The 14,732-nt window shown below is 33.9% G+C and overlaps 1 protein-coding gene across 1 annotated transcript; it reads right to left on the bottom strand.

The window, feature by feature from the left end:
• Positions 1 to 9,669: 9,669 nt before the first annotated feature.
• LOC131033134 (glutathione S-transferase 3-like) lies at positions 9,670 to 11,900 on the bottom strand. Its single transcript, XM_057964267.2, has 2 exons — positions 11,580 to 11,900; positions 9,670 to 10,107 (listed from the first exon to the last, which is right to left on the bottom strand). Exons 1-2 carry the CDS (start codon positions 11,898 to 11,900, stop codon positions 9,751 to 9,753), a joined length of 678 nt encoding a protein of 225 aa, XP_057820250.2. The 3' UTR covers positions 9,670 to 9,750.
• Positions 11,901 to 14,732: the final 2,832 nt, after the last annotated feature.

The following is a 14,732-nucleotide window of genomic DNA, read 5'->3' as shown; positions in this document are numbered from 1 at the left end:
AAGGAGCAAAAGGTTGCGGCACTACCGCAACCTTGTCTAGGATTTAATAGAAACTTTTGATGCTTTTGATATATCCATGGTTTCTTGTGAATTCAATGATAGGGCTGATTCATTAGTAGTATCAACAACTTCTTTGGTTCCTCACAAAGATTTCTCAGGATCAACTTATGTTGTTGAGTTAGTTTTCCGGCCAAGCGTTCCTGACAACTCTGATCATTGGCAGTTATTTAATGATGATCATCATGTAATAAATTTTTTGCAGACTTCTGACAATTTTGATGATTTGTACTTTGAAGGTAGTCACTGCCCTTCAAAGGATGCAATTGAAAGTGTTGATGCAGAAATGAGAGAGAAATTTCTGCAATTAAAAGGAAACAAGATCCCCAAGGGTCTAGTTTAGTTAGAAAATCTTTTTGACAAGCATGATCGCTATGTTAAGAAGTAGCAAAGGTCAACTACAGGGTCAATGGAATATGAACAAGTAAACATTGGGACTAATGATAATCCAAAAATGATCAACATTGGAAAGTTTTGTTCACAAGGAGAAAGGCACAAATTTGTTGCATTATTGCAGCAGTACGTTGATGTCTTAGCATACTCCTATGAAGATCTAAAGTATTTTCATCCCGAAGAGCTTCGCCATGACATTCCATTGAAACCAAGTATTATGCCTTTTCGTCAGAAGCAAAGGAAATATAACCCAAAAATCTTCGATACTATCTTTGCTGAAGTACAAAAAAGTTGAAAACAAGGATAATCTTCCCCATTCACCATTCATCTTGGATAGCCAATATTGTACCTGTACGTAAGAAGAATGGAAAAATTCAGATATGTGTAGATTTCTAAAACTTGAATCAAGCATCCTTGAAGGATAATTATCTTTTGCCTATCATGGATCATGTCCTACAAGCTGTTAGTGGAGTAGAAATGATGTCCATGTTGGACAGATTTTTGGGTTATAACTAGGTAGAAGTTCTGGAGCAAGATCAGCATAAGACCGCTTTTACTACACCTTGGGGTACCTTTGCATATCGCAGGATGCCTTTTGGATTAATAAATGCGGGAGTAACTTTCCAACATGCAATGTACTTGGCCTTTCGAAGTTTTCTCGGTAAGTTCATTGTTGTCTATTTAGATGATTTGACAATTTATTCTAAGGAACGTCAAGATCATTTTTCCCATCTACAACAAGTCTTAGAGAAATGTCATCAGCATGGAATCTCTCTCAATCCCAAGAAGTCTGTTTTTGGGGTCACTGAAGGTAAATTACTTTGGCATATTGTTTTGAAGGAAGGTATTGAAATTGATGCAGAAAGGGTAAAAGCAATCTGTGACCTTTCCTTACCAACCAGTAAGACTGTTGTTCATTCTTTCTTCGAAAAAGTTAATTTCTTGCGAAGATTCATTCCAAACTTCGCTGAATAAACTCGTCATATAGTCAATATGATGAAGGGTAATTCTCTCTTCAAATGGACTCTTGAAGAGAAGCAAGCTTTCCATCTAGTCAAGGAAGCCATGGAAAATGCTCTAGTCTTAGTATGCCCAAATTATACTAAAGAGTTCATTATGTATAGCTATGCGTCAGATCATACTTGTTCGGCTATACTAATGCAAAGAAATAAGGAAGGTGTGGAATCACTTATCGCGTTCATGAGTTATCCGCTGAAGGCTCATGAGTTGAAATATTCAGAAATGGAAAAGCATGCTTTTGCCATGGTGAAAGCGGTTAAACATTTCAGATTTTATATTCTGAATTCACATGTCATTGCTTTTGTTCCTGATGCTGTCGTCAAGTCAATTCTGACACAACAAGAGTTTGGAACTAAAAGGGGCAATTGGGTTGCTAAGATTCAATAATATGATATGGAAATCAAGCCCACTATGTTGGTTCATGGAAAAGGTTTATGTCAGTTGATAGCTGACAACAAATCAATAGATGAAGTGGTACTTGAAAATGAAGGTATTCATTAAGATCTTCCTCATGTTCTATTTGTTAGCACTACTGATGAGTGGTATTTCGATCTGGCATATCTCTTAACATATGGAGATTGTCTTGCACACCTGTCAAGGAAAGAAAAGCGAACCTTAAAGCTTAAAGCAGTGAATTTTGTCCTATGGGATAATGGTTTGTACAAGAAAGGTCTAGACGGCAATTTCTTGCGCTGCATGGACAAACAACAACAAGTAAGATTACTTCAATCTTTTCATGATCTTGCTTGTGGAGGACATTTTTTTGCCCCTGTTACTGCACACAAAATCTTGGGTGCTAGGTATTACTAGCCAACATTGTTTAAAGATACATACAGTTGGGTTCGCAAGTGTGAGCAATGTCAGCAATTTGTTGGCAAGCCTAAACTAGCTGCACTCCCACTAAATCTAGTAATAATTGAAGAGCCTTTCCAATAGTGGGGATTGGACTTCATTGGACCTGTCAATCCAACATCAAGTGCAGGTCACATATATATCCTCACAGTGATAGATTATTTCACCAAGAGGGTGGAGGCATTCCAACTAAGCAATCTACTTCGACAGTGGTTTGCCAATTCCTAAAGGAAAACATCGTCTCCAGGTTTGGCGTCCCTCATAAGATAGTAGCTGATAATGCTTCATGTTTTTCATCTTATGAGATAATTGATTTTTGTTTTGATCATGGTATTACTCTTTCACACTCATCTAACTATTATCCACAAGGAAATGGTCAGGCTGAGTCAAGCAACAAGAATCTGGTTACTATTATGAGGAAACTTGTTGATGAGAAACAATGGACTTGGCATAAAGCTCTTTATGATGCGCTATGAGCAGATCGTATAACTCCAAAAAGAGCAATCGGTATGTCACCTTTTCAACTTTTGTATGGGTTGAATGCTGAGATTCTAATCACTGTGGAACTTCCAGCACTAAAGCTCACCAAGACCATTGAAGATGAAACATATCAAGATTCACTGAACAAGAGGATTATGTTTCTCTCTCAGCTGGAAGAAACAAAGGTTGAAGTGGTAAATAGGATTGTTGCACACCAAAGCCAAGTGAAGGCGTTGTTTGATAGGAAAATAACTTCCCATGACTTTGCATTTGGTGATCAAGTCTTGTTATGGGACAAGAGGAGGGAACCAAAGGGTTTGCACAGAAAGTTTGATTCTTTATGGAGAGGTCCCTTTACTATTCATGAAGTATGTGGCGAGCATAGCTACTTACTTGCATATGTAGATGGCACCCCATTCTCGCTACCTCATAGCGGAGAACATTTGAAGCTCTTTACTCAATAGAGAGCGATGTAAAGGAAGTTGTACCTTTTTGTAAAATATGTATAGTCTTTTCTTTTCAGTCTTTTCATCACTTGACTCTATAGCCCAATGAATATAGGCACTCAGAGTTCTGGATTCTACAAGCTTCAAGTGGTGCAGCTTGTTCCCCAGTCAGAGCCAGTTGTTGTCCTTGATTTCAGCATGGCCAAAATCATGAGGCAGCCCTATGAAATTGGTCTATTTTGTACCTTACGGTCTCCGGGAGAGCTTAATCGACTTGGTTGGTTAGTTCGTTTCATTCTTTGCTTTTCATTTTTATTGTTTTCCTTATTTCTTAAGTTTGCAGTTTTACCTACAATTCGGAGTTTAAAGTCTGAACTGCAGGGTCCTTTTGGCCAAATACACTTCGCACTTTAAAGTCTGGTGTGTATTTGTACATGGTCTTTGCTTGCAGTTCGGACTTTAAAGTCCAAACTGTAGGTGTTTTGTTCATCACTTGCATGTCGGACTTTAAAGTCCGACGTGCAAGTGTTCCTAGCTTGCACGTCGGACTTTAAAGCCCGACATGCAACTGTGTGTCGTTTTAATGCCGCATTAATTGTTAATTAGGCTTTGTTTTAAAAGATTTTTAAAGTTAATTTTTGTGTTTTTAGCTTTCATTTTCATTTGTCTTGCACGCGTCCTCCTCAGTTTCTCCATCGCGACTCAGATTTTCTTCTCTGTGGCTCGATCGGATCGCTCCATACTCGGTTTTTTTCGATCATCATAGCGAAAGAGGTAGGGTTTTTGTTTTCAGGTTTTTATTTGTTCTCATTTGCTTGTTTTCATTTTTTCCTTTTCTTTTTGTTTTTGTTTGCCTTTTTCAGATTTCTATCCAGAGGACAATCAAATTTTGAAGCTTATTGCCTCCTTTGTTCCGGAGAACAATCGGGCTTCAAAACCTAATTGTCCTCTGGATCCCCCTATCTAAAGCTGCATACCAGACTTTAAAGTCCGCTGTGTAGCTGAAGATTTGTCCCTTCACATATCAGACTTTAAAGTTTGATATGCAACATATTAACCTTTGCATATCAAACTTTAAAATCCAATATGCAGAGGGGTATAGGTTGACATGTCGGGTTTTAAAACCCGACATGTCAACTAGTTATCCTTCCCCTTTGAAAAGCACATTGGAATTTAAAGTCTGATGTGCCTTTAATCTTTTCTAGATTGCACATCAAACTTTAAAGTCCGATGTGCTTGTTTTAAGTTTTTTCCTACACACCGGAGTTTAAATCCCGATGTGCTAATGTTTTTCCCTAGTCTACACATCGTACTTTAAAGTCCGGTGTGTAGGTTGTTTTTTCCAGATTGCACATCGGAGTTTAAAGTCCGATGTGTAGTTAACCTATCCCAAGTTTTCACATTGGACTTTAAACTCCGATGTGCAAATTTTTGTTTGTAAAGAAGCAGATTGGACTTTTTTCTCCAACCTATTGTTTTTGGCAGTTTTACTCCTAAGCCTGTTTCGAGTCCCATTTTTCGATCCACTTGAGAAAAAATTGATTTTTGATAATGATGAATAGCTAATCATCAGTGTTGAATGCATTCATTATGCACGAATGTCAAATCTCTCTCATAACAAGCCCGAGTCTTCCTCAGGACAACCTTCTCCAAGTAAAGCATCATCAAAAAAGTTGAAATACAAGTACGACAAGTACTTGAATATGTATCCAGAGAGTTCAGTAGACTCAAATATTAAGGAGATCAGGGACACCGAAATTGGGCATGTTGACATGCAAGAATTTGTTGACCGGGTTCAGAAGGCTCCTGCACGTCTAACCAGTTTAATCAAATCTGAGCTACATAAGTATGCATCTTTCCTAGTTGTGGCTCACGATCCTGAATTTGTACTGGCAATGGCTGGTCACTTTGATCCAAGCACACGGCAAGTAAAAGATGATGATCAGAATGTCATCATGACCCTAGACAGTATATTCTTCAATAGTGTGTTCAAAGGTTCATCAGTTAAAGAAGTAGCTGATATTTCTCAAGAAAGTGCTCAAGAGTACTACGAGAAACATGAGGATAAATCCAAAAAGGTGATCAATACTATTTATCTCTCTGCCACAAGAACTTCCCTCACCTCACGATGGCCTAAATCCTTCCACAGGAGTGATTTTAACGAAGAATATAATGACATGGTTACTATGTTATCTAGAGTGAGAGGATTAAAAGACTCTCATTATTTCCAAAGCTAGATGAATTACTACATAAATATAATCAGAAAGGGAGCTGCAAGAATTGATTGGGGAGAACATATCAGTGATGCGCTTTGCGCCCAATTGAAAGAGGTCAAGGTAACACTGAAGTTTTATATGACCTCGTACCTAGTTTATGCAGCTGCTTCAATGAGGCAATATCCAAGCTTGTCAACCAAGGGTGATAGAAGAGTGGTGCCCGTTTGGGAGTACTATGACCAGCTAACTATAAAAAATCAAGGTAATCATTATAGGAGGGTTAATGACGCATGCTTTGCTGTATGGAAGTGCATTTTTTATAAAGGCTTGCCGAAGAGAAGAATATCAGAAGCCGCTTACAATAGGGTGTCTCATTTTGGGTGTGTATTTATACAATTTCCCACATTCACCTATATCCGAATTGGATGCTTCTCAGGTGAGCCCTTCATCCTTCCAAGATACCCTTCAGACAAAATCATCCTTATGGATTTGTATAGACAACTGATTAGTGTGCATGAGAAACAATCACAAGCACATAAGACTGGGCTAAAATTCCCAGAGTCGATTGGTAGGTATTCCATGCTAACCGATCCTAAAGCCAAAAATATGGAGGAGGAAATGCAGTGGAACACCATGAGAAGATTCAAGGCTTGAACCGATTTTAATTTTCAGGGTATAAAGAGCAAGCTCAAAAGGACTTACACTCATGTTTATAGGTTTGAGGATGTTTGGGTGGATTGTCAGAATGAGGAGGATATAAGAAGGATGGATTTTAGCCGCCTTACTCTAGAACAAATTGAAAATCTGGATCTAGCTAAGATCCCAATGACTATGGAAGACACAGATGACATAGTGGACCCTGTTTATTATGAGAAGAAGATTGCTGACTCCCCACTTCCACTTGTGCAATGGTAGAAGAAGGAAAGAAAATCTATTACATAGAGTATCTCTCCTATCTTAGCAAACACCAATGCTTGGTTGCTAAAAAGGAATCTCAGGATGAAACAACTTCCCACTAGTTCAAGAGATGACGACAACAGTGATGGTCCATTGGGCAAGACAGCGACAACTGAAACAAGAACCAAGAGCAAGGCAGACTCACAAGCACTATCCTCAGCTCCTTCAGTACAATCAAAGGGTAAAGGACCCAAAATCAAATTTACAGTTAAAGGGTCAAAGAAAGGTGAATCATCATCCGCATCATAGGAAGTAGTGGTGAAAGAGTCAGAACAACCCCCTACTAGTGAAGTTGGAAAGGAAAAGGAGGTTGAAGAAGCTAAAATTCCTCAACAAGAGGAAGTGTAGGCAGAAGAAGTATCACATCCAGTTGAAGTAGATGCCCCAACTATTTCCCAAGTAGTCATCCACTCTGTTGAATCTGACTCTGATGAAGAGGATCAAGATTTTCATGAAGATGGAGATCTAAGTATGGGCATGATGCAATCAGAGACCGTTGGTCAATTTTTTACAATAACCAACTTCTCTAATGTAGATGATATCCCTTCATCTACTTTTGAGTCTACCATGGTGGATTTTAATGAAACCTTGCAAGATGCACTTGCAGAACAGGTTTCGGTAGATTTACCCGCTATTACTACCACCGTCAAAACAATACCTTCATTGGTAAGTGCTGAAGTTACACTCATGGCACCCTCAACTCTCCCACCTGTAACTGAAGAGGTAGCAGCAACAAATGTTCCACTAGATGCTTCAATATCAGCACCATCAGTAACACTCACAACTACTCCAAGTTCCAGTCACCCTGCTCCTGAATCTTCAACCCCGAGTCAGCAAGGAGCTACTACTCCATCATCCAATCTAGAACTACCCCCTTGGATGGAAGTAGTGGCCCCTAAGAAGAAAAAATAGGTAATATCTCCTAATGAATGTGACTTTGAACTTTTAGTTCCTCCAAAGCCTAAGGGAACGAAAAAGCCAAAGACAATATCTCGGGTGGTAGTAGACCCAACTTCCAAGAGAAAATACGCTGAAGTTATGGTGCTATCATCAAACAAGGACAAAGGCAACATACAATCAGAAGATTATACCATGCAGGTTGTAGAGCTCGGAGTGGAGACACATGAAAGTGTGAAATTAGATTCTCAAACAGCCCTTAATTCTTTGTTGAGAAGATTGGATCAAGAGAGGGATGAGAAAAATATCCTCAAGTAGAAGTGTGAACAGCTGACCAACGTCCTTTTGAAGGTAACACAATCTTCTCAAGAGGTTGAACCTATAGGATCATCAATAGATACTCAAGCTCTCAAAAAGATTGAACAGGTAGGAGCTAAAGGCTGGGTAATGGATGAATGGATCTCGCGGCTAAGGTCAGAAGGCTCTCATCTTCTAAGCTCAATAGTGGAACTATTGTCTGATTATGAAGTGATCCAGAGTCGGATGCAAAGACTCAAAATCTCTTTATCACAGGAAATTGAGGAAGTTGTGAAAAACACTACCCTATGGAGCAAAATGGAGGACTTCAGGATAGATATCTTGGTTGAGAACAAGGTAATTCCCACAAGGGAGAAGTATATTCACATCTTGTCATTATTGTCTCATAAACAAGAGACAATGAAATTAATGATTGCAGAGCTGGATCGCGAAAAGAAAGAAGGTGATGATGAGGTTGACCTTATTTTTTCTAAAGTAGGTGATCTCCCTTGCTATTTGTATGATGGCGATCAAAATCTCGTCACTGCTGAAGTCGTCACATGGGAATTTCTTTCCTTGATGGACCAATGCACGGGACAAGACTTCTCGCTTGATACATTTGATAAACTGTTAGAAATTCAAGTCAACTTTGAAGTCCTTGCATCTATGTTGAAGGATGTTAAAAAGAAACAAGTGAAGATTCAAGATGCCATGTCCCATGTCCAAATCATCACAAGTTCCACCTTGATGCCAAGTGAAGCAGAGGTCAAAGCCATCCTCACTAAATTCGAAGGCTTTCAGAAATCCAATGAAGAAGAGAATCAAGAATGAAGTTTCCCCTTTGGCACTCTTTCTTCATGCAATTGCCCCGATAGATGTTGTCAATTTTCATGCAGCTACACATTTTCTTTATGTAGTAGTTGTAGTAAAATGGGACTGTGCGGTTGAATAAGTCAACTATGCCCACCTTTTTCTCAACTTCTTTTCCTATATAAGGAGGACCTTTTTGTAAATATTTTATCTTTTTCATGCTTAGCAAAACTCTGTAGAATTTTTACCTCAACTAATACTTTGGGCTTTTGTTGTGAAAATTCTATCAAGCAAATAAAGAAAACAATTTTGTTGATCTCAAACTTTGTGTTGTGTCAAGAAAATTGTTTATATGATTTAATGTTCTTATGTCCATTGATTATATATGTTCCTTATTTCTTTGATCTTGAAGATATTGTTATGTGGGTTAAAGAGCTCCTGAATTGTGTAAGTAGACTGTGTGCTCCTAGCATATTTGACAATTTTTTCTGATAAATTAAGTAATTAGTGGTAGGCTTTGTATTGTTGTAGTTACTTTTAGTTTAAAGAATTAGGAATTCATACTTGAAGACTTTGAGCTACGAGTTAAATTTCTAACCTTTTGTAATAATCAGTTTGAGTTAAGATTACATTCAAGAGAGACTTTGTGCCACTTGACTGTAAGTTTTAGTGTAGTTTGTTAGATTCATTGTTCTTTTCTTTAAGTATCTAAAGAGGTAGAGAAATTGTAACAAGGTGAAGGGAGAATACATAGACTCTGAAAAAAGAGAGTTATATGCCCAACACCAACCCACAGATTTTGATTTCTTATTAATTAGAGAAGAAATTTCAAAGGGAACCTCCCCTTGATGAGAGGAGAGATTAATTTCTCAAGATAGTTGTGTGTGAATCACATATTTTTCCATTAGTACGCTGGTGACAAAATATTCACCCAACAAAAAAACTGTTGGGTGAATATTTTGTCACCAGCATACTAATGGCAAAATATGTGATTCACACACAACTATGTTGAGAAATTAATCTCTCCTCTCATAACTAATTATTTACTTGCAAAAAAATTACACAAAGATATGTGACAAATTTGAGCATGTGTCTTTTTCCTAATTGAAATTTCAAATTTTCACCAAATAGATTTACTCCTTTGTTTAGTAGCTTGAAAACTACATTCAATTTGCTACAAATTTCATTCTTACATATTTTTTCAAAATTATGACAATAAATTGTTCAAAGTTTTATGTCTAGTTTGGACCCCATGATCTTGCACTGACCATGATTCCCATAAAATCCAGAGACAAAATATTGACACTAAAAAGTAAAAAGTGGAACTAAGCTTCTGAAACAGAAGAACGCTTTGTGAATCGCATTACCATTCGTAGCACTTTTTCTTGTTGTGGAAGTAATTTCTTGATACTCTCCCTCTCCATACATTTCTTCATCCAGAAAAAAATGCTTGGAAAATTATTCTCAAATGTAATCTTAAAATCTCCAAGAATTTCATATGTATGGAACCAACATATCAATGGTGCAAATGTAATATCTACTATCCCAAAATTGTTTCCTCCAAAATAATCTTTTCCTTTGAGAGTTTCTTCTAATATTGCTAAACTTGCTATAACTTGTCGCTTTCCTTCTTCTTGTTCTTCTGCTTTACTTTTTATTATGCACAACCCTGGAATAATAAGCTGAGAAAAATAATAAAAAATAATAATTAAATGTTAGAACTTCATAGATTTAATACAATATGATAAAATTACATATAATTTTTTAATAAAATATTATAAATATATAAAAGAATAATATTATAACACATTCCATTAAAAATATGTTATAAATTCTTTTTGTTTTTAATTATAGAGAATGTGAAAGAGAGTAAACATAAATATAATAATTTTTAGAGTTAAGTATTTATATCAATATTTTTGAATGGAGAATTTTACAAAATTGAACCTTGGATTTGGTGTTATGGAACATGTGATATGAGTATAGCAAAGATAGAATAGAGTTGAAATTTCGCCAATATAATTTTAAGGTTTATATACTTTTTTTACATAAGATAAATGTTATATATTATTTACAAAAAATACATATTAGTTGTGCATTTTTTGTTTGTATATTTAATTGTGCATCACAATGAAGATGAAGAAGAGAAAAAGTCTTGATTGTGTATTATTCCATGTGACTAAAGATGTTACCTTTTCTTAACACAATTCTAAATCATGCACCTCCCTCAAAGAATAAGCTAAGTAAAATAATAACAAAAAGAATACTAAAATTTAGATTAAATAATATATTATAAAAATAAAATGCAATTTTTTTAATTAAAATGTTATAAATCTATTAAAAATGAATAATGTTATAACACATTCCATTAAAAATATATTAAAAATTATTTAATTTTTAATTAGTGAAGGATGTGAGAGAGATAAATAAAATATAATATTTTATTTATAAAAGTTAAGTATTAATATTAGTAATTTTAATATGAAGAATTATAGAAAATTAAACCTTAAGTAATAAGATGGATTTGGTGTTATGAAACATATTGTTTATATCTTTAAATTTATTTGTTGAATAAATAAGAGTATTATAAAATATTTTTAAAAAAAATTTAAAGATAAAAAACAATATTGAAATTTAACACACACACATACATACATACACACACATATACATATATGTGTACACGCACGTTACAATTTAAAGAAATACATATTAATTGTGATTTTTTTTACTATGGATTTATTATATTTATTTCAATTTTTTACATAGTTTTAGTATCAACATTTTTGGATCACACGAGTGACCCATCATGAAGATGAAGAAAGAGGAAAAATCTTGATTATATATAATTGGATGTGATTAGAAATGTTGCTACTAAACATGATACACAATTATATTTAGAAGCTCTCCCCTACACTATAATAGATTGTAATCATATAAATTATTAATTCTATAATAATTCTAAATATCAAATCGAGTAAAATAATTTATATATCTAAATATTAAAATCAAAATTACATGAATAATTTTAATGAAATTAATATCTCTTAATTCTCAATATTAAACTAAAAACTTATAGTAAAAAATATGAAAATATTTATCTTTTCAAAAAATAGATTCTAATGAGATATCAAAGACATTTTTTATCACATACCTTTTTATCTATAAAATCTACCCAAAATCGAGCCATGGCTCGATCATAAAGATCAGATGACAAGAAAGCCAAACCATTACTCCATACCTCATCAATATATTCTAATATAATGATAGACTCAACCACAGGCCTTCCATTATGAATAAGAACAGGGACCTTCTTATGGACAGGATTCATTTCTAGCAATAGGGAGCTCTTAGACCCCAAATTTTGTTCCACATACTCATATTTGATGCCCTTTTCTTCAAGCCCAATCAACACTCTGAGACTATATGGGCTGGCCCAAAAGCCAAGAACCTTAACTTCATCTTCATTGGCCATCTTAGCTCAGTGAAATTTCTATGCAGGAGAAGAGAAAATCTCTCCTATATTTATAGTAGTTTTGGGCTCTCTAATTTGTTTAGTTTTGAAGCAAAAGTTGGTCAACGTGTGGAATGGAAGATGGGTAGGGCCCACCGTAGTTAGATTAGTATATTTATTGGGTAAATTAAATTATTGACTAAGGTGCTAGATTCCTTCATATCTAACACAATGAAAATGTTTTTATATCATTGCATTTGTGATTAAACAAAATTTATTAAGGGTCGGTGTTTTCCATCATTCAATTTAGCATTTATATAATGTATCTAATTTTTTCTTAATTCTTGTTGTATATAATGTATTCTATATGCATTGGATCTATAAAACAATCACATGCATGATCCCTTATTTGTTGGCTTTATAATTATTTAAAATTGTAATTTCTTATTTAATTATTTATTTAGTATTATTTAAGAGTTTTTTGGGGGGGGGGTTAGTTTTTAGAATATTTCTAATTTGTTTAGTTTTGAAGCAAAAGTTGGTCAACGTGTGGAATGGAAGATGGGTAGGGCCCACCGTAGTTAGATTAGTATATTTATTGGGTAAATTAAATTATTGACTAAGGTGCTAGATTCCTTCATATCTAACACAATGAAAATGTTTTTATATCATTGCATTTGTGATTAAACAAAATTTATTAAGGGTCGGTGTTTTCCATCATTCAATTTAGCATTTATATAATGTATCTAATTTTTTCTTAATTCTTGTTGTATATAATGTATTCTATATGCATTGGATCTATAAAACAATCACATGCATGATCCCTTATTTGTTGGCTTTATAATTATTTAAAATTGTAATTTCTTATTTAATTATTTATTTAGTATTATTTAAGAGTTTTTTTTGGGGGGGGGTTAGTTTTTAGAATATTTTTATTCTATTTTAACTTTTTTAAAGATGGGCATTGTATATCATTTTAGTAATGTCAAGAGAGTTCATACTTGGAGCAAGTTGAGTTGTGGATTTATTAAAAGGCTTGTTGATTCCAAGTAGAATTTTCAAATGTATTTGCATGTATTTTATTTTTGGTCTATTATTTTAATTCTGACACAAGTATCATTATAGATATCTTAAATGCATTTAGAATAATCACAGGCATCATTTTTAAATTATTTTATTTATTTATGAGTTAGTAACTGATTGATTTATACGTATTTGAAAATTATTATTTATTATTCATTTTGTTTATTAAAAAATTATTTTTACTTATTTAATACTTGTTTATTTTATTTATTTAAGAAATATTTTTTATGTTAGTATATAAGTATATTTTGATGGTATTTTAGTTTATCTATTATTTCATTAATGTCAAGACAACTCATACTTTCAACAAGTTGAGGGTTGTAGTGAAAACAATGGTAAGGATGGTAGATTTGTTCAAAGGCTTGTTGATTCTGAATAAAATTGTTAAATGTATTTGGATGTAATTTAGTTCTATCATTTTAGGTCCTTCGAGAATGACAGGAACCCACTTTCCCCATTCAATTTTCTCTAGTTTGGGGAAGCATTCAATCACTTCCTTAGGTTCATCACCTCCACGAGCATTAAAAAATATTTTTACTTATTTAATAATTTTTTATTTTATTTATTTAAGAGTTATTTTTTATGTTAGTTTTCAAGTAGACTTTGATTGTATTTTATATTTTGTAAGATGGTTATCGTATATCAATTTATTAATGTCAAGACAATCGATAATTTAGCAAGTTGAGGATTTTAGTGAAAAGTGACCAGGATTGTAGATTTATTCAAAGGTTTGTTGATTCCAAGAAGAATTTCTAGATGTATTGGATGTAATTTAGTTCTATCATTTAAATCCCTCTTTCAAAGATGTTTTGGTCATGTCTATAGTGTCGAAACTGTGATGAGATTTTTGTCAGTATAGATGTTGCAACACTCTCCCTCTCTCTCTTTGTCTATAGTTTCAATACCTCGATCGGGTTTTTATCACTATAGGTGGTTTCATAATGATCAAAAAACATAATTTCTAGTGAAGGACCCACTATAATTGTGTCTTCACCCGTGACATTCTCGGATAGTGTATGATTACTTTTGTTTTATATGATTTTAAATGATTGAAATGCATAATTAGTTTATTTTTCAATTTTTTTTGTTTCTTTTATGCTTTTGATTGACAAATTCAATGATTTTCATAGTTTTATGAAATGTTTTGTTTGTTTAATTTGTAAAATATTTACTAACGTATATGATGTTATTTAGAACAATTCATATTCATGATGGGAAGGAACAAGTGATGAATCATTGAATCACAAGAGGTAGCAAAGGAAAGACAGAGGGAGCATATGAAAAGACTACATGAAATCAAAAAATTGGGAGGAGAAGGTACAACATCTACACCAACTCACTTACATAGATCGAATGAATGGAATGATCAAACAAATATAATTAATGCAAGCCAAGAAGATGCACCAATATTAACACCCCCTAGAATTATTCATAGAAAACCAAAAAATATAATTGAAATTGATGAAAATATTTTGAAGGGCCAATGCTCGATAAAAATTTTGAATGCACTTGTTGAAGAATGGCTAATAGAGTATGGAAAAATTATTTTGAGAGCTTAAATCAAATTGAATGATGCCAATTAATTGTTGAAATGATCAGAAATTTGAATTTTAGAGAGACAATGAAAATTATTGGCTTAAGATCATATGAAAATAATAATGAAAAAATTATAGTAAAAAATATATTTAATGGGTATCAAGCAATTGGTTCAACATCATGCTCTAAAGATGCAAATGTTACTCGACATGTTCTTACGTCAACCATAATGAG

This window comes from Cryptomeria japonica, chromosome 4 (genome assembly GCF_030272615.1).
Source record: "Cryptomeria japonica chromosome 4, Sugi_1.0, whole genome shotgun sequence".
NCBI classification, from domain to species: Eukaryota; Viridiplantae; Streptophyta; class Pinopsida; order Cupressales; family Cupressaceae; genus Cryptomeria; species Cryptomeria japonica.
The sequence above is the reverse complement of the archived record's forward strand: the minus strand, read 5'-3'. Positions and strand labels throughout refer to the sequence as shown.

What these genes read in the sequence shown, in the direction of transcription:
- LOC131033134 (XM_057964267.2), bottom strand. Translation starts at nt 11,900, where the DNA reads ATGGCCAATGAAGATGAAGTTAAGGTTCTTGGCTTTTGGGCCAGCCCA. An exon ending in TAGATTTTATAGATAAAAAG is followed by an intron (nt 10,108 to 11,579) that starts GTATGTGATAAA and finishes TATTTTTCTCAG; the next exon opens with CTTATTATTCCAGGGTTGTG.